The 24,019-nt window shown below is 25.6% G+C and overlaps 1 protein-coding gene across 1 annotated transcript; it reads right to left on the bottom strand.

Annotated features, from left to right (window-relative positions):
* Window positions 1-20,857: 20,857 nt before the first annotated feature.
* LOC129002376 (cell division cycle protein 16 homolog) lies at window positions 20,858-22,528 on the bottom strand. Its single transcript, XM_054430125.1, has one exon. It carries the CDS (start codon window positions 22,526-22,528, stop codon window positions 20,858-20,860), a length of 1,671 nt encoding a protein of 556 aa, XP_054286100.1.
* Window positions 22,529-24,019: the final 1,491 nt, after the last annotated feature.

Below are 24,019 nucleotides of genomic sequence, written 5' to 3'. Positions count from 1 at the left end.
TTCGTTCGCTACGCTCACTCACCTTTAGGTTGGAGCTCGTTCGCTGCGCTCACTTTCCTTCAGGTTAGCTCGTTCGCTACGCTCACTTGCCTTCAGGTTAGCTCGTTCGCTACGCTCACTCGCCTCCAGGTTGAAGTTCGTTCACTACGCTCACTCACCTTTTGGTTGCAAATTAGCTGTTGTCATAAATGTAAAAGAAATAATAGTGCTGCACCCTGTTGGTAATCCTTGTAACTTTAATGCTATTGAACATCATAGAACAGAACCAACTTGTTTAATTGAAACAGCTGTTAAGATTCATTAATTCCATTTCTCATAAGGTTAACATGGGAAACTCCAGAGCCACTGGGGCGGAGCCCGGAAGGATTTTTGGGATAAAAATATGCCTATATGTTAATCGGGAATATGAACTATCATCATGCCGAATTTCAGCCCGATCCGACCAGTATTTTTTGCGTTTACTTTTCCCATACATACAGCAACCACCTCTTTTAGCGAATTTCCCATATAGGGAATAAGCTATTACCGTAGGTCTCATGGTAAGACCTTGACCCGGGACCGATTTACTTTTTCGTTTTGAGGTCCCCAGAGGCCAAAAACACCATCCGTTCAAATTCATATATATATATATATTTATATATATAAGTAGATATATTCATGTCACTTCTGGGCCAAAAAAGGAGCCACTCAAAAATTAAATGAATTTTCCTATTTTTTTTATACAATATGCTATATTTTTTACCCTTTTAGGTCAATTTCTAACATTTTTATATTTTTCTAGAAAAAGTATATAATTTTGATGAAATTTTCATGAATATGTCTATATTTTACATAAAATTGACTACAAACTGAAATGTTTTTAAAAACAAGTAAAATTTTAAAATTTAATGAGTAGTTTTTATACAAATTTAACTAAAACAGTTTCTTTATCTTTGAATGTTTTATTTTCAGTAATAATTAAGTTTAAATCTTTTTTATCAAATATATTAATAAATCTATGAGGTAAATGAACTTTACATTTTTCTAATTCAACAATAATTGTTGGTCCATATTTATCTTTAACTTTTTCAAATTTTTCTATTTTATATTTTGTATTCAATTCTAAACTTTTTATTGGTTTATATTCTTTGAATTTACATTCTCCAATATTATTAATCTCTTCTAATAGATCCATTTATTACAAAAAATAATTATAGAAATTTTAAACAGTTAATAATTGAAATATATGAAAAGAATTTTAAATATCACACAACAGTTTGTTAGAACTGTTGTGTGATATTTAAAATTCTATTTTTTTAAATAATATCTGATGTATCACTTATGTTATCAGAAAAACCATTATGTTAATTTATTATGCATGGATCATTTAAAGTTGATAGATGTTTTAAGAATTTTAAAAAACATATCATCAAATTCTGGTTTTATATAAAAATTCAATTCTAAAAGTTTAAAAATCATTGGTAATAGTTTTTTAAATGATATATTTCTTTTTGTAAAACTGAAATATGCATTGAAAATTACTGTAATATTTCTTTTATCTTCAAAATTTAATTCAAAATCAATATTGAATATTTTGTTTAAGAATTGATAGTAAAATATCCAGTTTGTATAATTTCTTTGTTTTAAGAATAATTTTATATTTTTAGGTGTTATTTCAAAACTATTGTCTAAAATACATAATGTATAGATTTCATTGATTAATTGTTGTGTGCGATATGGTTGAAAATGATTAAATTCTCTTAAAATATTTATAAGATGTTTGTTCTTTTTCTTTCGTTTATTAATCTTTTTTCAGAAATAGTTTTTTTACATATATTACATCCTATATAATTTTTAATAATTGTAAAGTTATTAAAATTACGACATCTATAACATATATCCATTTATATATAAAATGTTTATATCTAAATGGAAGAACTTATTCAGTGTCATAAATGTAAGAAGAAAACTAAAAATATTAATCCAGAAATTGTTGAAATGAAGAATGGTTTGTTTAGAATTGCTACTAAATGTTCAATTTGTAAAACAAATAAAAGTAAAATAATTAAAAAGGAAATTAAACCAATAATAAAAAAAGATTTAATAAAAAAGATCAAATAATTGAAGCTAAAGAAATTCATGCTCTAATAAGAAAAAAATTTCGAAAAAGAAAAATAGTTACATTAGGTATTGATGATTTATGGGCAGCTGATTTAATCATTATGAAAAATTATGAAAAAGAAAATGATGGTTATAAATAAATGTTGAATGTTATTGATACATATTCTAAATATGTTTGGTCAAAACCATTGAAGAAAAAAGATGGAAAACATGTATCTATAGCATTTGAACAAATAATTAAAGATTCAATAAAAATTGGCCATAAACCACCAAACTTATTACATACAGACAAAGGATTAGAATTTGTAAATAAAGAATTTAATGGAATTGTAAAGAAATATAATATTAAAATGTATCATACAGAAAATGAAGAAAAATCAAGTATTATTGAAAGATATAATAGGACTCAAAATGAAAAAATGAAAGTTTTATTTGAAATTAATAAAAATTTTAGATGGATTGATATTCTTAAAGAAATAGTTAAAGAATATAATAATTCATATCATTCAAAAATTAAAATGAAACCAATTGAGGTAAATAAAGAAAATGAAAATGATTTATTAAATACAGTTTTTAAATATATCCCACCAAAAATAATTACAAAATCTAAATTTAAAATAAATGATAGAGTTAGAATAGGAAACAAAAAATCAACTTTTTCGAAAAAATATAAAAACAATTGGTCAAGAGAAATATTTGTTGTTTCCAGAATTAATAATACAAATCCTGTTACATATAGTATTAAAGACTTGAATGATGAAGATATACTTGGTAGTTTTTATGATTACGAATTGAAGAAAACTAATTTGTAAAATTTTATACTATATAAATGGAGAAGGAATGTTCAAAGTGTAAACAATTAAAAAATATTAATAATTTTTATAAAAATAAAAAATATAAAGATGGATTACTTTCATATTGTAAAGAATGTGATTTAATTTATAGAAAAAAGTTATATGATAATATTATAGTAGAAGAAAAAAGTGAAAAAGTATGTTTGAATTGTAAGGAAACAAAAGATATGGAAAATTTTCATAAACATTATTATAGTAAAGATAAAAAATTTGCAATTTGTATTGAATGTGTTAGAAAAATGATGAGAGTCACAACCCATTGTGAATGTGGTAGAGATTTAAAATGGCTTAGTTATCTTCAAAAACATTTACAAACTAAAATTCATAATAAAAATATAAATAAATTAGAAAATTCATAAAAATAATATTAATTTTTGAAAGTATTATTTAAAAAAATTACTGGTTTTAAAAAAGTTTAAGTTTTATTTAAAATACTTTATAATTTTTAAATTAACACATAAATATTTATCTTAATATTTATATTTTACAACAATATTTTTTTTCAAATAAAATTATTTTTAATAAATCGTGCACATTTATCTCCTAATAAATGGAGCGTACAAATAAAAATATATTATGCCCTTATTGTAATAAGAATATATTATCTAAAAATTATAATAGACATTATAATTCAAAGAAACATTTTGAAAATAAAACTAAATATGAAACTGAAGTTAATAACTTAAAACTTTGGTGTAAACAAAATAAAATAGTTGATTATCAAAACGAAAATTTAGATCAATTAAAAGAATTAAAGAAGTCATATGATCCAACAAATTATTCACTATTTAACAGTGAAAAATTAAAAGAAATTGCTAACAAATTATCTGTTAGAAATGTTGACAATTTAAATAGAGATGAACTAATTAAAAGATTAAATAATATCAAACAAAATCCTAATAATCTAAAATATAGATCATTACAATTTATTCAAAATCTATCAATTAAAAATGGTATTAAAATAAAAGATAAAACTAGAAAAGAATTGATTGGATTATTAACTGATCATTTAAAAAATAAACCAATTCCAAAGGAAAATGTAATAAATATTCAGGAAGTGTCATCATTAAAAGGTTATTTTCAAGAGTATTATTTAACAAATTCAAATGATGATTTAGATATATCTGAATATTTAGAATCACAAAGAAATGAAATTAAAAAATTGATTGAAAAACAAGAATTTAAAAATAAAAGAGGTCAGTTATCATTATCTTGTGAATATGAAAGACAATTAGTAAATGGTGATAGTCAAAAAACCCAAATGTATTATCCTTTAAGAAGTTCAGATATATTAAACACTGATGAATTTATTGATGATCAATTTAAAAAAATTAATATTAAGAGAAAATTTAAATCAACCATCAAAAGGATCTGGTTGGTCATTAAAAAGATGTTTAGATTTAAATTTAAAAATAAGTAAACATAATTCATTAAATGGTGGTTCATATGTTGAATTACCAATTGAAATAAAAAATAAAAAGTGTTGTATGAATTTCAAAAATAAAGATGAATATTGTTTTATTTATGCAATTAGATCTGCTATTGATAAATATGAAGATAAAAAGTTTGATCATCCACATAGAGTAAAACAATATAAAAATTACATGAATGATGAAATTTTTAAAGAATTTGATTATCCAATGAGTTTAAAAGATATAAAATTATTTGAAAAAAGATCATTTGATTCTAAATATAATTATCCATCCATGTCAATTAATGTATACAGATTTGATGAAGATAAAAAGATTGTTCCATTACAAATATCTGAAAATTACAATGCGAGATTAGATATTGATCTATTGTATATAAAAAATGATAATAATTCACATTATGTTTTGATAACAGATTTAAGTAAATTTGTTTCTACTCAATTAACAAAAAGTAATAGACATAAGAAATTCATTTGTAGAAGATGTTTAACACATTTAAAAAAAAAAACAAAGATTTAAGTGAACATTTAATAATTTGTAAATCTCTTGAACCTTGTCGACCAATTATGCCATTTTCTGGTGAAACTGTTAAATTTGAAAATTATTATAAAAAACTTGAACATCCTTTTGTAATTTATATGGATTTTGAAAGCATTCTGAAAAAGATTAATACTTGTGAAAATAATCCAAATAACTCATATACAAATAAAATTCAGAAACATATACCTTATGGATTCACAATTTATTTAGTTTCTAGAGTGACTAATAAAATATATAAACCAATTTGTTATAGAGCAAAAACAGATGAAGAGTTGAAAAATGTACCAAATAAATTATTTGAATACTTAGATGAGATTTCAAAGTATATAGCTAAAAAATATAATTCGAAAAACAAAAAGCCTATGAGTTTAACTAAAAATGAAGAAATTGAATATCATAAAGCAAGTGTTTGTCATATTTGTGAAACTAGTGGTTTTGATAATGACACAAGACGAAAGGTAAGAGATCACTGTCATTTAACAGGAAAATTTAGAGGTGCAGCACATTCAAGTTGTAATTTAAATCTAAAATTTCCACAAAATATACCTGTGTTTTGTCATAATAGTTCAAACTATGATACACATTTGTTTATTAAAGAATTAGCTAAAAAATATGGTAAAATTTATTTAATAGCAAATACTGATGAAAAATATATAAATTATTTAGTTAATTCAGGATATGGTTATGAATTTGAAGATGATAAACCTAGAAAATTTGTAAAATTCTCATTTGTAGATACGTTTAGATTTATGGCCTCATCAATTGATAAGTTAGCTAAAAATCTGAAAGAATTTAAACACTTGACTAAATGTATAAAAAACATTGATATAATTGAAAAAGATGATGAAACATTTGAAATATTATCTTCTAAAGGTATATTTCCCTATGAATTTATAGATGATATTGAAAAATTAAATTATGATAAAATATTAGATAAAGCACAGTTTTATAGTTCTTTAACTGATGAAAATATTAGTGATGATGATTATAAATACTATCTAAAAGTTTGGAATAAATTAAAAGTTAAAACATTAGGAAATTATTCTGATTTATACAATATTTAAGATGTGATGCTATTAGCTGATATATTTGAAAATTTTTGATCAGTTTGTTTAAAGAACTATCAATTAGATCCTGCACATTATTTAACATCACCATCATTAGCATGGGACTCTATGTTAAAATTAATAAAAATAGAATTAGAATTGATAAGCGATTATGATATGTATTTGATGATTGAAAAAGGTATAAGAGGTGGAATTTCTCAATGTGTTACAAGGTATTGTAAAGCAAATAACAAATACACCAAAAATTATGATCCTAATAAACCTGAAAATTACATGTTATATGTAGATGCAAATAATTTATATGGATGGGCCTTAAGTCAAAAACTACCATATAAAGATATTAAATGGATGAATCCAAATGTATATACAACTGATGAATGGAAAGAAACTATATAAGAATTAGATGAAAATGCTGATTATGGCTATATATTAGATGTTGATTTAGAATATCCAAAGGAATTACATGATAATCACAAGGATTTCCCATTAGCTCCTGAACATTATAATAATAAGCTTTGTACTACATTATTTGATAAAAAAGACTATGTGGTTCATTCAAGAAACTTAAAATATTACTTAAAAAAAGGATTAAAATTAAAAAGAGTCAATAGAGTGATTGCATTTGATCAAGACAATTATATGAAAAAATATATTCAATTAAATACAAAATTAAGAGCTCAATCAAAGTCAGATTTTGAAAAAGACTTCTTCAAATTAATGAATAATTCTGTATTTGGTAAGACAATGGAAAATGTAAGAAATAGATGTGATATAAAATTAGGTAATGAAGAATATTCATTAAAACTAGCTAAAAAACCAAACTTTAAAACATTTAAGATATTTGATACCGATTGTATTGCTTCTCACATGATTAAAGAAAAAGTAAAATTTGATAAACCAATTTATATAGGATTTTCTGTTTTAGAATTATCAAAGCTATTGATGTATGAATTTTATTATGAAAAGTTGAAGAAATTTGATCCAAATGTAAAACTATTATATATGGACACTGATAGTTACTTTGTGGAATTAAAGAAAGATCCTTATAAAATTATTAAAGAAAATATAAATGATTTTGATACAAGTGATTATAAGAAAGATCATGAATGTTTTAATAAAAAGAATAAAAAAGTAATTGGAAAATTTAAAGATGAATTGAATGGTGAAATTTTATAAGAATATTGTGGATTAAGATCAAAGCTATACAGTTATGAGTTTGATAAAAAAAATCCAGTTAAATGTAAAGGAATCAAGAAAAGTGTTGTAAATAAGTCAATTAATATGAATGATTTTAAGAAATGTTTGTTTGATGATGTGGAACAATATAGAGAGATGACATGTATTAGAAGTTTTAAACATGAATTATACACAGTGAGAATTAACAAATTAGCTTTAAGTAATAAAGATAATAAAAGATTTGTATGTGAAAATAGAGTAGATACATTACCTTGGGGGCATAAAAATATTACTAAATGAGCGATCAACCACATGCATTAATTATACCAAAAGAAGTTTTAAATATAAATGATAACCAAATAATATATTTATATCCAAATATGACTTATGGTAAAATATTTTTATTTAGATATAAAAATTATAATATATATCAGAATAAAGAAGATATAAATTTAAAACCATATAGAACTAAAATTAAAGAATTTATTAAAAAATATTTTTAATAAATGGAAATAATAATTATACCAAAAGAATTAATAAATAGTAAAAATGATCAAAAATTATATTTATATAAAACAAAAATATCAAATAAACATTTAGTTTATCTTTTTAAGTACAACCAATATTATGTTTATCACTTAACATTTAATTTTTGTATTATGCCATTTTTACATATAGTTTTAAAATATGTTAAAGATAGTTTTAAAGAAAATGATCAAAATATAACTAATATGTAATATTTATAGTTGAATTATTACAATTTATAGGTATATTACTTTTTTTCCAATTTATTAAATTCTTTCTCTTTTATTAAGTTGTTTTATATCATTTTTAATAGAACTATATAATTTACATTTATCATTTTTATAATTTATTTCTTCAAACTCTATATTATTTAGTTTTAAAACTTTTATAAACTTATATTTTTAATTATTTAAACGAGTCACAATATTAGTGACTTGATTACTTCTTAATAAATTCCATAAATTTAATAATTTATTTGATAATTAAACCTTAAAAAAACCTTTACAAACTTGTTTTTTTAATCAATTAATCTACTCTAAGATTTTTATGGTATAAAAAAACTTTAATAATTCTAATAAATTTCATGTTTTTTAATAGCTTATTTAATAATTAAACCTTTATAAATTCATTTTTTATCATTTATTCACGCGTCGCGATTTTTGCGACGCGTTAAATATTTAATAAATTCCATAAATTTAATAATTTATTTAATAATTAAACCTTAAATAAACCTTTACAAACTTGTTTTTTTAATCAATTAAACTGGTTGCAATTTTAGTGACTTACATCTTAATAAATTCCATAAATTCAATAGTTTATTTGATAATTAAACCTTTATAAACTTATATTTTTAATCATTTAAATCTAATTTTATATAGAAGATTCTTTTTTTTTAATTTTAAATACACAATCGATCTTACATTTTCATTATTCAATAAATTTCCTTCATTATCTTGAATAGTAATTTTAATATTTTGAATTTTATTTATATTTTTTAAAGGAACATAATTAATTTCATTTGGCTTTTCACTAATCTTTAAACCATATTCAATATTTGGAAAGAAAGAATATAAAATTTCAGATTCTCTATGTAAATGTAAATGATCTTTATGATTTTCAATGCTAGGTTCAACTAAATTACACTGGATTTCAATAACATCAAAAGGTCTTAATTTTGGTAATTTTATTCCTTTTATTAATACATTTGGTTCAATCATTTCATCTTTTAACCCTAATAGATCAATTATGAAAGCTGTGACTATAATTTTAACAGGTGATTTTATTACAATAAAAGGACCATTGTTTTCTAATAAAAATTCATTTTCATTAAATTTATCATATTTATTTTTAAATTCTGTTAAACTTTTTGTAAATAATTTTTTTATGTCTTCTAAGGTGTAATATCCTTTCTTTATATCAAAATATTGATCAATTGTTTTGTTTTGATCAATAATACTAAAACCATATATATTTTTATAATCATTTGGTACATTTAATATAAAATTATCTGAATAAAATCCACAAAGACCAATACTATAATTTCCATCTAAATGAATTGGATGTTCTAATCTTAGTTCAATCTTTGAAGAACTGCCTATAATTTTAAATAATTTCATCTTATTTAAATGGAAAAATTTTTAAAGGAAAAAAATAAGATAAAATATGATACATATGATGAAAAAATCAAGAATAATCAACCAATTAGATTGTTAATAATAGGATCAAGTGGTTCTGGTAAAACAACATTACTATTAAATTTCATCTATAAAAGATTGATACAATACACAAATTTATATATTTTTAGTAAATCATTAGAGCAGCCTGCATATATAAAACTACAACATAGATATAAAAATATTGAAATGAACATTAACAAAAAAGTTGCAAATTTCTTTGGTTCATGTGAAGATATAATTTCATTAAATGATTGTAAACCAAATTCATTAATTGTTTTTGATGATTGTATTTTAGAAAATCAAGATAAAATAAAAGAGTATTTTGTAATGGGTAGACATAAAAACATATCATGTATTTATCTTTCACAATGTTATTCAAAAATTGACATTAAATTAATAAGGAATAATTTAAATATGTTATGTATTTTTAAGCAAAATAATCATTATATAAAACAAATTTTTGATCATTTTGTAGGTTCTGATATGTTATTTAATGAATTTAAGGATATTTGTAATGATTGTTGGAAAGAAAATTATGGATTTTTAACTATGAATTTGATATTAAAAACAAATGAAGGAAAATATATGAATAAGTTTTCTAATATAAAATTTTCTTCTAAATAAATGTGGTGTATGCTTGATTTAATTGTTGATAAAATATTTGTTATAATAATATTTGCCTTATCTTTAGTGTTTATTTTTCTTATTAAATTTACAGAAAATAAAAAATGATGTGTTTGTGTTTAATTTTAGATTTACTTATTATTTTTGTTTTATTTATATTAATCATTAGTGTAGTGTTGATTGTGCTTAATCGACATAGTTTATGTTTATGTTAACATGGTTTATGTTTGTGTTAACATCATTTATGTTTATGTTAACATATTTTTTCTTTTAATAAATGGATAACATAACTGTCGACAAGGCTAAGAAGTTAGATGAAATTGAAAAAAAATTAATAAAAGAATTTAAAAATCAGATTAAAATTGATGAAAATTATGAACAAATTAAACAAAAAGCATATGAACCAATAACATCTGCAATTGGTAAAGTAGAAAATAAAATTGGTGAAGTTTTAAATGAAAATAAAAATTTAATGGATTTAGTACCTATTGTTAATCAATTTGCTAATATGTCAATACCACAATCTGAAGAAGAATTTATGTTACCTTCAAGTACTCCATTTAGACCAATAAGAGAACAAATTATTGAAGAAGAATCAACATTTATAGATCCAAATATTGTTTCACCTCAAATATTAAATAAAATGTTTGGTCCAATTGCACAAAAATATTTACCTAGAGCAAAAGATGATAAATTTGGTTTGTATTGGGATAAACATAAAAAATCATTTATGATTGGTGATAAAATAACAGTAATTGATAATGATGATTTACTTGTTAATGGTAAAACATATACTGGCACTCAAGGTTTATGGAGATTATTGACATATAAAGACAAACCAGATGATAATTTATATAGTCAAGATGATTTAAATAATTACTCAAAAATTTTATGGGAAACAGATTCAATTTATAAAAATAATGATCCAAGTACTAGAAAACCAAAATCAAGTAAAGGTAATAAATATATGAATTTGATTAAATTTATTTGGGATTCTAAAGGAAATATTGAAGGATCTGGTATTAGAAAATATACAGAAAATAAAATTGAATACAGATATATTGATGATTTAAACAAATTAGAAAGTATAATCAATTATATATATGCTCAAGAAAAAGCTGGAAATAATAACTTTATCAATGAAAAAAGGGCTATTAAAGATTTTATTTCAAACAAATTAGATGAATTAATTGAAAAACCTGATGGTATAAAATATTTAAAAAGAATATTACCAACTATAACATCACCAATTATAGGTTCAGGATTATTAAATGATTTTATAAATAATTTACCATTTGAATTGCATGTACCTGGTTTTCAATATCTAGGACCTGGAACTAAGCTACAAAAAAGATTAAAAAGAGGTGATCCTGGAATAAATGATTTAGATAAAGCTGCTAAAGAACATGATATATTTTATAGAGATCATAAAGATACAGAATCTAGAAATGATATTGCTGATAAAATATTACAAGATAAAGCATGGGATATAGCAACATCTAGTGATCATGATATAGGTGAAAGATTAGTTGCTTTACCAACATCAGGTGCTATGTGGTTAAAAAGAAAATTTGGAATGGGATTAGAAATAGGATTAAAATTTTAACCTATATAAATGGAGAAAGTTAAGGTAAATTTAACTGATTATCAAAAATCTAAAATTAAATCTGCTTTTAAGAAAAATAAAAATTTGACTATACAATTTGAAATAGATCAATTTAAAAATGGTAATGATGTATTATTATTAACTAAAAGACAATTGAATAAATTAGAAAAACATAAAAAATTAAATACTGGATTAAGACTTGAATTTTCTTATAATCAACTTAAACAAATAAAAGATGGTGGTTTATTAAATGAAATATTAAATGTTGCTGATTATATTCCTGGCATAAATAGTTTAACACCAAAAGTTAGAAGAGGATCTAAAGTAGTAAAAGACAATGTTATTCCAAAATTTAGAGAATTTATAAATTGGTTAGATCAAGAATTAGCTAATGTAAAAGGATCTGGATTAGATGAAAAAACATTAAAATATGTTAAGAAAAAAATTTCAACCCATTGACTTTAGCTGATTTAGAAAAATTATGTCAAAATATTAAGAATTTTAGAGGTGTTTTTATGAGAGATATGCTTCCAAAAACTGTTAATAAATTTGAATGTGGTGTTGTCAATTTAGATTCTTTTTCTGGTAATGGAACTCATTGGATATGTTATTATAAAAAAGATAAAATTAAATATTACTTTGATTCTTATGGAAAAATTGTTAATAAACCTTTTAAGGAAATTTTTAAATATTTAGGAAAAGACAATATATTTTTTAATGATTCACAAATTCAAAATTATAATGATCCACCTATATGTGGTCATTTGTGTGTTTTTGTATTAAATGAGTTGAATAAAAATATAAGATTTGATAACATAATCAATAAATTAATTCTTAATAAATATGGATTCATTAAATATATTTGATCTATTTGGTAGACAGAAAAAAGATTTAATTGAAGTAAAAAATGATTATATTAATTCAAAATTAAATTCCATTTTTAATGATATTAATAAGGATTTAAAAAACCATATTAAGAAAACTAATAATTTGGTTAATGCTATTAGTCTATCCAAAAATTATTTAAGTATTAATTCTAGAAGGATTGTTAATGTAAAACCAAGCATTAACGACTATGATGTTGTCATAAAATCTGAGTTAAATGAAGTTTTAAATTCTATTATTAAGGTTGGTAATGATCATTCAAAAACTAAACAGGATTTAAATGAATTGGTTAATTCATTATTTAATCTAAAAATGTATGTTGAAGATTTAGAAAAACAACTTGAAGGTAAACTTGCTGAAAAAATAAGATTAGTAACTGCTGGATTAGCACAAATAGCAAGTTTAACATTAGAAGATAAACTTAATACAGAAAACCAAGAAGATGAATAATTTTTACTATATAAATGGAATTTATTTACTGTCTTAAATGTAAACAAAAAACCAATTCTAAAGACATTCAAGCAATAAAATTAAAAAATAAAAATATGATTAAAGCAAAATGTTGTATATGTAATTCAAAGAAAAGTAGTTTTACAAAAACTTCCTCCTAATAAATGGCTCTGTATAATTCATTTGATTATTTCATTATCAGAAACCAATTTCTATTAACTAATGAAGATTGGGATATTATTTCAGAAAAATATGAATTGAATGATGAGATGATTAGATTGTTTCAAAATAAATTAAATTGGGAAAAAATTGCTAAATATCAAATTTTGAATGAAAAGATTATTACTGAATACATAAATTATCAGTTAAAAGATCATATTGATTTGATTTGTAAATACCAAACATTATCTCAAAACTTTATTGAAGAATACAAATATATGTTGGATTGGGAATTACTTATTGAAAACCAAAACTTATCTGCTAAATTTATTGTTGATAATGTTAAAGAAATTCAATATTTTAAAGATAAAAATGATTATGATACTGTTGATTAAACATTTTTCAGTTGATTGAATAGATTTCAGTTGATTAAAATTCAAAATTAATAAAATTTTACTTGTTTTAAAAAACCTTTTTCTTTCCATATTTTTTCCTAAATTTCTCCTTAATAAATGGCTAATACTTATGAAATTGAAAGAGCTGAATATAAAAATTTTTATCCTTTATCTAAACTACATTTGAATGAACCAAACAAAAAAACTGAATTTAATATTGATTTTGGAGATGGTTTTTGTACATCTAAATTTCAATTTTATATTTCAGGAACACTAAAAAAATCTGATGATAGAGACTATGGTGCTACAGATAATGTAAAGTTGATTAATAATTTTGTACCATTCTTATTTTCAAAAATTGAAATTAGAAAACATAATAAATTAATTGAGGAAATTGAATATCCTGGACAATTAAGTACAATAAAAGGTACTGTTACTTATTCAAAAACAGAAGCAGTATCCAACATTTGTAATGGATTTCAATCAGATTTCAAAAAAACATTTGAAGCTGTGGGTAATCTATCACATTTTGGATTAGGTTTCTTTGAAAATGTTAATGTTCCAATATACAAAGGAGGATTCAATATATGTTTTGTTAGATCTGAAGATAATGATGCTATTTTTAGATGGAAAACTAAAAAAGTTGATGGAACTTTTGATGATACTACATTACCAGGTGTTGGAAAAGTAATTATTGATGACTTTTTCATTAGAGTTCCAATAATTGAGTATAAAACTACAAGTAAAATTCAATATATTAATGAAATAACTAAAAAAGAAAAAATACTATTTCACTTTAATCATTGGCAATGTATTGAACAAAAGACAATAACTGGAAAAACAGTTAGTTTTGATATAACAAATATTTATCGAAACATCTATAATCCAAAATTTATAATAATTGGTTTTCAAAAAGGTAGAACTAATGATCAATTATATGACACTTCAAAATTTGATAGTATGTATATTAAAAATAATAGAGTAAAATTAAATGGTCACTATTATCCTGATGAATTAATGAATCTAGATATAAATAATGGCAAATTTAGAATTTTATATCAAATGTATCAAGATTATAAAAAGGTTTATTATAACAATAGTAAAATGTATTATGATCCAACAGAATTCATTGAAAATAGACCATTGTATGTGATTGATACTACAAAAACTACTGTAAATATTTCAGGATCAAAAAATGATATAATAATAAATATGGATTTTGATTATGATATAACTGTTGCTAGTAAAACTAATTGCTATGTTGTTGTTGTGTCTGAAAGATTATTAGAGTATAATGTAATTAAAAATGATATAACTGAAATCAAATAAAATTGTTATAAAACCACTATTTATTTACTACTTTTTGACATATTTTTCAAAATATTATTATATTTTATGAATAATGAGACTACTATTGTTAATTTAAAATTTGTTTCATAAAAAAATATTAATAAATAAAAATTTTTGATTTTCAAGGTCACAGGAAATAAATATTTTAAATTTTATTATTTAATAAATTTGTACTTACCTTATAGATATATCATACCAAATTTCATGAAAATATCTTTAAAAACAAATAAGTTATTAAGGTTTTTAGTTTAAGGGTAGTTCACCCTAAATTGGAAAATTTTAGTAAAAACATTAATTTTTAACATAATTATTCATAATTTTTAAGTTTCAGAATCTTTTGATAATTTTTTCAATTTTTTAAAAATAAAATAAAAAATAAGGGATAAAACTACCCTTAACATAAGTCAAAAAATTATTTAATATTCAATATATCTGTATACCAAAATTGATCAAAATTGGTTGAAAAACACATGAAATATAACACTTATAAGTTTTAATACCATATTTTTACCATAGCAACATTTTAATTCAAAGAAATAATAGAGAAATCTCATTTTATGGTGTTGGCTAACTTGCTTGCGTTTGACACTAGCGAACCTAGCGGGATGACCTTGCGTAATGCGACGATCATAGTACCATTTATCTGATCTTTTATATTGCCATCTAACTTAGTAGACTTGACACTTCGTAGCTCAATCCATTTGTTTGTTTCATTCTATTTCTATTTAGACTTAGCATTGATTATATATTTTAAGCATATATTATAAAACATTTTTCAATTAGTTAAAATAAATCAAAATAATCATGTAAATCCACTTTGCATTTTACTAACATTCTATTAGTTATTATTTTATTCAATCACTTATTTTCATCAAAAGATCAACCAAACAAATTAGGCCATAGACTAATATTCCTTCAATAACATTATATTTACAACGCAATTTGTTTTTGTTGATTTTTACATTATCTTTAATCGTACAGAAATGTATAATATATGAAATAGCATTAATTTTTAACAAGCTTTTCATTGGTGATATTTATTTTCAATTTAAATCAATACTTATCTTTTTATCTTAAGATTATCATTTTTGATAACATTTCTTTTAAGTTTAAAATTATTTAAAATGAAATATGGACTTGTAATACATCAAATATCATTAGAATTTTCTGAGAAATTCAATACTTTTAATAAATTTTAACTAACTCAAATAGGAAAAATATTATTTACAAAAAACAATAATTTAAATAAAATATTTAGAATATTTGAATAAAAAATTTTAAAATTTTACTTGTTTTTAAAAACATTTCAGTTTGTAGTCAATTTTATGTAAAATATAGACATATTCATGAAAATTTCATCAAAATTATATACTTTTTCTAGAAAAATATGAATATGTTAGAAATTGACCTAAAAGGGTAAAAAATATAGCATATTGTATAAAAAAATAGGAAAATTCATTTAATTTTTGAGTGGCTCCTTTTTTGGCCCAGAAGTGACATGAATATATCTACCTACTTATATATACAGGGTGTTGAAAATATCTGGAACCAACATTATATCTGGTGAGTGGTTAAAGAAAAACAAATGATATTTTGTGTACGGATATACTATGGTTTTACCTATCTTTTGGTGCCTTATGAAAATTTTTACCACTTATAGGGAACGTCCTGTGGAGGATGCAGTAATAAGTTTAAATAGAAGCCTATGGTAAATGATACATCATTTTAAAGGCCATTTCTTTCTGAGTAAGGAGCCACAAGTTTCATCTCAAAAGGACCACCCTAGCAAAAATGACGACTGTTTGAAATTTAAAAAACCACTTATAGGGAACGGAATTTTTAAATTTCAAACAGTCGCCATTTTCGCTAGGGTGGTCCTTTTGAGATGAAACTTGTGGCTCCTTACTCAGAAAAAAATGGCCTTTAAAATGATGTATCATTTACCATAGGCTTCAATGAAAACTTTTTACTGCATCCTCCACAGAACGTTCCCTATAAGTGGTTATTTAAATTTCAAACAGTCGTCATTTTTGCTAGGGTGGTCCTTTTGAGATGAAACTTGTGGCTCCTTACTCAGAAAAAAATGGCCTTTAAAATGATGTATCATTTACCATAGGCTTCTATTTAAACTTATTACTGCATCCTCCACAGGACGTTCCCTATAAGTGGTAAAAATTTTCATAAGGCACCAAAAGATAGGTAAAACCATAGTATATCCGTACACAAAATATCATTTGTTTTTCTTTAACCACTCACCAGATATAATGTTGGTTCCAGACATTTTCAACACCCTGTATATATATATATATATTTATATATGTGTCCGTTAGCGCGATAACTCGAGCAAAATTGACCCGATTTCGATGAAATTTGGTACAAACGTGTAAACCTACATTTATTCGAACGAGTTCGCGAACCAGCATAATCGGACCATGGGATCAGGGATTTATGGGGGGTTTTATGGGGTAAAAATGGGTTTTTCTCATTTTTGCCTCTAAAAACTTTAAATTTCTAAATTTCTCTCTAGACCATTTTGAAGAGCTTAAAAAAACAAATAATTTAGTATATTGAAGTTTTTTTGAATGTTCATTGACTACGGAGAAAATTCAAAAAATTGTAAATTTAAAATTCCCATGTTATTCTTATGGAGAATAAATAAACTGTTCTAGTTTGCTTGTTTATGGATATATTTTAAGTAATCAAATTTGGCAATTTGGCTTATTTCATACTAAGCTATCAATATTTCAATTGAAAAAAACACATCTCAACATCTTCCCCGTAGCAGCAAACCTAACTACTCACTAAAATTAATGTTATTTAAATAGGATATAAATCTGTAAATTTTTAGGGAATATTTTAGTAGAAATCAAGCCGGGTAAATGGAAATTCGCTTAGTATGCAGGTTTGCTGCGACGGGGGTATTTTATAATAGTATAGATAAAATCAGTTAGGCTTGTATAATGAGTAACCCCTTTTCCCCAACACTTATTTTTACCTCCACACTCAATCACACTGTTTAGTTACAGCATGAATCCATTTTTTGGTTTACGAAACATTATGTAAGTTTAGGGGTTCATGTCCATAGATTAAATTGTAAAAAACTAAGAAATTGGAGAACAAAGATGTATTATTTATTATTGGTATTTGTAATAAATAAATATAGCCTACATACAAAGTAAAGGGAAGCTATACCACGATCAATAGATTTTTAAATAAGATAAAACTATTTGTTTATGCAACAGTTTGATGGCAAACAAATTTCATAACTGCATAAATATCTGTCGCTTGCAGCAAGCAGCGTTTTATCTATTCAAAACAACATATTTTGCTGTATTTTATACAGTTATGTTTTTAAAACACTGTTCGAGCTTTGAACTGGAGAACAAAATTTTAAATTCACTTTAGGTACTTAAAATCATCCACAAAGCGTAAGACCAAGTTATGGTTTAACATTTAATTGTTCGTTTAGTGCTATGAACTACAATATTTAAAATGTATAAACATCATAAATAGTTAGTTGTTTGTGTAACTAGTGCAAAAAGTGGCACTTTGCGCTCGAGCAGGTTACACATTATATTTTCCTACAGTAAACATATAAATAGAATTTAGTCTTTCAAACACTCAACAACACGCTTTAGGTTATGTTAAAATCCAAGCGTTGAACGAAAATAGAATGTTAAGAAACAATAGGTTAGGTTAAGTCGTAGTACTGTATATCAATACTCAAAGGCTGTGAAACACTGCACCAGCTGATCGTAGTCGAAGTATCTTTATGTGTTGTCAACTTATTTTCAAGCAAACACGTATTACGTGCCTTATAAAAGCACACTGTTTTGTGTTGTTTGGTTGGAATACTGGAATGCGGAAAAGTAAAGTGAGTGTGGCAAAAGTAAGTAAAGGCAGCAATTAGCTACTTTGCGCGCTTTAATCTGTGCAAAGAAGCCTGCTTTGTCAGGTAACTGTAGGAAAAAGTAATTATAAAAGTTGTTAAATCTCACTAAAAAATTGCAGAAACCAAAGATTAACATAACTCAATAACTCATTTATTTATAGCTAGATTGACATTACAATTGCATTAGCCTAGTCAAATTTACTAAAAATAACTATTAACTAACTTTAAAAATACAGTTGGCCACGACAAAGTCCCTATATTTTGTTCTTACAACGTCAAGTTACTGAATAACTTATTTTGTATTAGTTATAACGTCGTTCCTGAATGTAACAAAATAATAATATTTTAACTGACAGTACCAAAAGAATCATAACTCATGTTATGTTTAATCGGACGTATTTTTGCAATAACACAATATTTTAATTGACAGTTGTGAATGAAGATAAATGAATGGTCTTGTAATGTAATATGGATATACCACATATATATTACCTTGTCATCTACCAATTCTGTCAGACGTGATGAATTTATTTTCTTCCGTCATCAGTTGTTCAAACTCTGCTGATTACGGACTCCACAATCAATCAGTTGGTAATCCGATTCCAAACATCAAGAGCACAAACGATTAATCTGAGCTTATTTTGTTCTTTCTACGTTTGTCATGGCATTAATACTTGGTCATGGTTTTGTAATGAACTATGCTGTAGTGTTAAGAAATAGAAATACTGTACTATGGTAGTATGGCAGGCGACTTAACCCACTTAACGTCTCTCATAACCTACAATTGACAGACAAGAGTTTAAATACAATTTAAATACAATTTAAAGTGTAGTCTTAATCAATTTTTGGACCCAATAAGTGGACTTAATAAAGTAATGATGTTGAATTGTTTTCTGTATTAATTGATTTAAGATGAAAGTTTCGTCTTTAATCAACTAATACAGGAAACAATTCAATATTATTAGTTTATTAAGTCCACTTATTGAAACCATCATCATGAAACGAATACGTATACAGTATCAGCGACTGTATTGATATTCAGTTCACATTACAGTCAAGGCTATCGGTATTTATTCCAGACGGGAGTCTAGGTTGTTTCATATGATAATCCCTATATTGAGTTCCTCACCACGGCTCCAACCTTATTGTCTAATGCCTACTAAAATAATAGCTTAAATTGGCTTTGGATTTCTGGATGGTAGTATAGAACTATTTGTTATGCGTATAAGGAAAATCGGGACAGTTTTTAAAAATGAAACAGACAACAATAGTTGTTTTTGATGGAATGGATGGGTTTTACACATTTTTGTTCATATCTTAAGTCAACTTTTCAAGGGCGTATCACATAATCTGACGTAATCTTATCTCACATACAAGGTATTTTTTAAGCATCACTAATATTTTCATAATATTGAGTTGCATTAATTCAGGTTAGTGTTATTTTCATTTCCATTCTTCTTCAGGATGTGGAAAACTCCTAATTTAAATTGAAACTACGATATATGAGTAGAGTACAAAGAACTTCTTACACAAAGAGATCATAGTTGAATTTGCCTCTAATAAAGTGTTTAATATTGTTTTGAGTTTTTTTTTGAGTATTTTGTTTTACTTTTTAATAGCAAGTCATAGCTATAATTCATTTTTAATTGTATGAGCTACAAACAGTTTATTGAAAAATATAATAACAAATCAGAATACAGTACAATAATTAATTTCACGTAAAGCTAACCTACATACTATTACAGTATGACAGTGATATTAATTAATCACTTTTCAAAACAAATTGCTGTTATTACAAAAACCTCTTGAATCCTCTTTTAATACTTTTAAATTTTGTTAGCGTATAAGACCACACAGTTATTACAATGAAAATCTATCTTTACATTCTATATACCTAGGGTTAATGTAAATGCTCATTTTCAATGTCTACAACCATTTTTTATCTTGTTCACACTTTTTTCTCACTATGTCGAAAAATCAGTAAAATATTAACGTTTCAATTCAGATTATAATGTTGCGGTATAACATACAACCTTTAGCAAATAATACTGGTTTGCTTCAATGTTTACAAGCCACATAATTGTACTGTGATTCTTGTTGTTCCTGTCAGTTAAGATTAAGTATAGGCCTACTTAGAAGGTGTAACAAATTCATATTGTTGTATCAGATAAGGTAGCATGGTTAGACTAAAGCTATCATCCTTTTTCCAAGTAAGAACTTTATGGAATGACTCAATAGCCTCTACGAACTTTCCTTGTAAAGCTTGCACGAATCCAATGCTTGTAAGAGTTGATGGGTTTTTCGGTAGAATAGAGAGGGCGTGGTGATGATAGCCTAAAGCTTCATCGTAGTTCTTCAGCTTCCTATACGTGTGGCCAAGGTTATTCAGGAGAGGTTCCCATTTATCACAAATAATATGTTTATCTCTTTTCCGAACTTCTTCGAGCGCTTTCAAGAAATATTGTTCCGCCACTTTGAAGTCGGCATTCTGATAAGCGATCGTACCCAATTCATGAATCACAAAAGGGTCACTAGGCATTATTGAATGAGCTTGAGTTAGAAATCTTTCTGCTAATTTTAAGTTGTTTATCAGTCCACACGAAGTTCCTACATACATTAGAGGCAAGTGGCAACCCCTCATTACCTTTGTTGCAGAGAGGTACGCAGCCATTGCTTGATCGTGTTCATTTTCCTTAGCCAACGAGTGTCCGTAAGCAAGCCATGCTGGTCCGAAACATTTATCAATATAAACAGCTTTCCCAAGATACGTACGAGCTGTGATTAGCTTTCCTATCACGAGGTAGTAACAACCGACCGCATACCACGTAACAGCTCGGCTAGGATAAGTGTCCACTAATTGGTGGGCTAGATAAAACAGAGCAGAATGTTTCTTTAGCTGTACTAGACAGGCTATGTGTACCTGAAGACCTAGTTTGTGGAAAGTATCAGCTTTCAAAATGTCAACTGTGAGAGCGTAGCTCTGTTTGAAGGCGCAATCGTACAAGAGTCTCTCAGCTCGAGCAGCCTTTAGGTCCAGATTCCCCAACAATCCAAGATTATGGTTAAAAGAACACAGTTGTAATTCAGAAGGAGTCAGTTTTTGATACTTTTTTAAAAGCTGTTCATAAACGAATGGCAGTAAACCAGGATTACTGCACTGAGACTTAAATTGCAGGGAATCCATTAACTCTTTCTCTTCTGAAGCAGAAAGCATTTGATGTTTAGTTATGGCTTGGAAAGCTTCGTAGCAGAAAACATCACATTTTAGAGCTTGTTTGTAACATTCCAATGCACAGGGTTTCCTGTCCAGTTTCTCATAGATGCGACCCTTCAATGTTAGCAGAGCGGAACGAAGTGTCTCTGGAGTGAAGCCTTCCAGAATGTGGTTGGTGGTTATCGCAGGAATATTGAGAATAAAAGCTGATGAAGCAGAATTCGATGAGTTAATGGCGCTGATATTTTCACAATCACCTGACAAAACCAGCAAAGCTTCATCGTACTTCTTAGCCTCTAAAAGACAGAGTCCTGCCAACCATTGGAACAAAGGCTGATCCTGATCTAAATGTTTGCTTTTAATTAAATAAGCAGCTCTCTGGTACTCGCCGCTGCGGAACATGCATTGAGCCAGCCAGTAGTAGTCACAAGGCGAGTCACTGATCGAGGCGGCTTTGTCTGCCCAAAACATCGCGCTCTCAGTGTGATTTGAGTCAAGGTAGAACTTAACGAGTCTTCTGAGCCTGTTAATGGTTGCAACACGATCTTCTTGTTTTACCAAATCATCAATTAGAACATCACCCATTTTGAGAATTATTGTTAAAGTTGCCAAACAATAGGCTATAGACACAAGCTTAACGTATCTGTTATCAATTTTTGCTCAGCTGCTTTATAGAAACAAAAACATCACTGTGAGATGACATACTAAATAAGATGCTTGTAAAAATACTGAACTCTGGTCATATGATTTAGGAAAGTAACTAAGCAAGTTGGTTTTACCTACGTTTTAACATGTCTACAGATGAAGTCACATAAATAATAATTTTGTGATATCAAATAGTAAAGAGAATCATTGTAATTTTATAATATGAGGAGAAAAATACAGCCAATTAATTAATAAACAAATAGGTTCAAATCACTATTTAGAGAACTTTATGACGTTTTGCAGAATCACATCTAGATCACGATCACTATGCACCAATCCAATCACCACTGTTGACTGAATGTTGTTGTTGTTGTTCTTCGTTCTTCTGCTTCTTTTTCTACCGATTTACTTGTTAGCTTATAAAAAGCTGACTTGGTTAAACTATCATGTAGCCACACCATTTCAGCTTATACACGACTGTAATATAAATTTATCGCTCGCATTCTAGAAAATGTTATGTTAGGTGATGTAATTTTTCAAACTAGCATTTGATTCTGACACAAATTTAAAAGAGTTCCATAACGGTGGCAAGTTTATTACTTGTTTGCCATTAGAACTGTTAATGGGTGTAATTGAGGATTTTAATAAGGTATTAGTAAATGTTAAACAAGAATTGGTGTTGAAAAGATCAAAAAATTATTTGCATTGTATATTAACAACCACTAGTGCTCCAGCCAGTGGCACTGCTGATATGATTCCTAAAATTACACTTGACTCAATTCAATGGGTGATGCCACATGTGATACCATCAGATGGGGAGAAGTTACAATTACAAAAGATGTTATTGCAAAATAAAAATTTGCAAATTGCATTTAGAAGTTTAGAGCTGCATGAAATTTCATCATATCCCAATACCACAAGACATACATGGTCAGTAAAGACGTCTTCTAGTTTGGAAAAGCCTAGGTATATTATATTTGGTTTCCAAACAGCTAGGGATATTAGTGCGCGAAAAAGAACTGATGAATTTGATCCCTGTAAATTAAAAAATCTCAAAGTATTTCTAAACTCTGAATATTATCCTTATAGTGATTTAAATCTCGACTTTGAAAATGGAGATGTCTCTAAAGCTCATGAGATGTTTATGAGGTTTAGAGAGACTTTCTATAATACTTTCCCAGATCCTATGATTAGTAGAGCTGAGTTTATGAAGAAATATCCACTAATTGTAATAGACTGTTCTAGACAGAACGAAACAGTGAAGGAAGGAATTGTTGATATTAAATTAGAGATTGAAACCGCAGAAAATGTGCCAGCAAATACATCTGCATATTGTTTGATAATACATGATAAAGTGTTTGAGTACAATCCTTTGTCAAATGAGATAGATAAAATGTAAATAAAAGATGAAAAATATTCAACAAGAATTGG

Source organism: Macrosteles quadrilineatus, unplaced genomic scaffold (assembly GCF_028750875.1).
Source record: "Macrosteles quadrilineatus isolate MER2022 unplaced genomic scaffold, UCM_ALF_1.0 Scaffold_1__1_contigs__length_201487025, whole genome shotgun sequence".
Lineage (NCBI taxonomy): Eukaryota > Metazoa > Arthropoda > Insecta > Hemiptera > Cicadellidae > Macrosteles > Macrosteles quadrilineatus.
The sequence above is the reverse complement of the archived record's forward strand: the minus strand, read 5'-3'. Positions and strand labels throughout refer to the sequence as shown.

Coding starts and splice junctions, on each gene's coding strand:
- LOC129002376 (XM_054430125.1), bottom strand. CDS start 22,528: ATGGGTGATGTTCTAATTGATGATTTGGTAAAACAAGAAGATCGTGTT.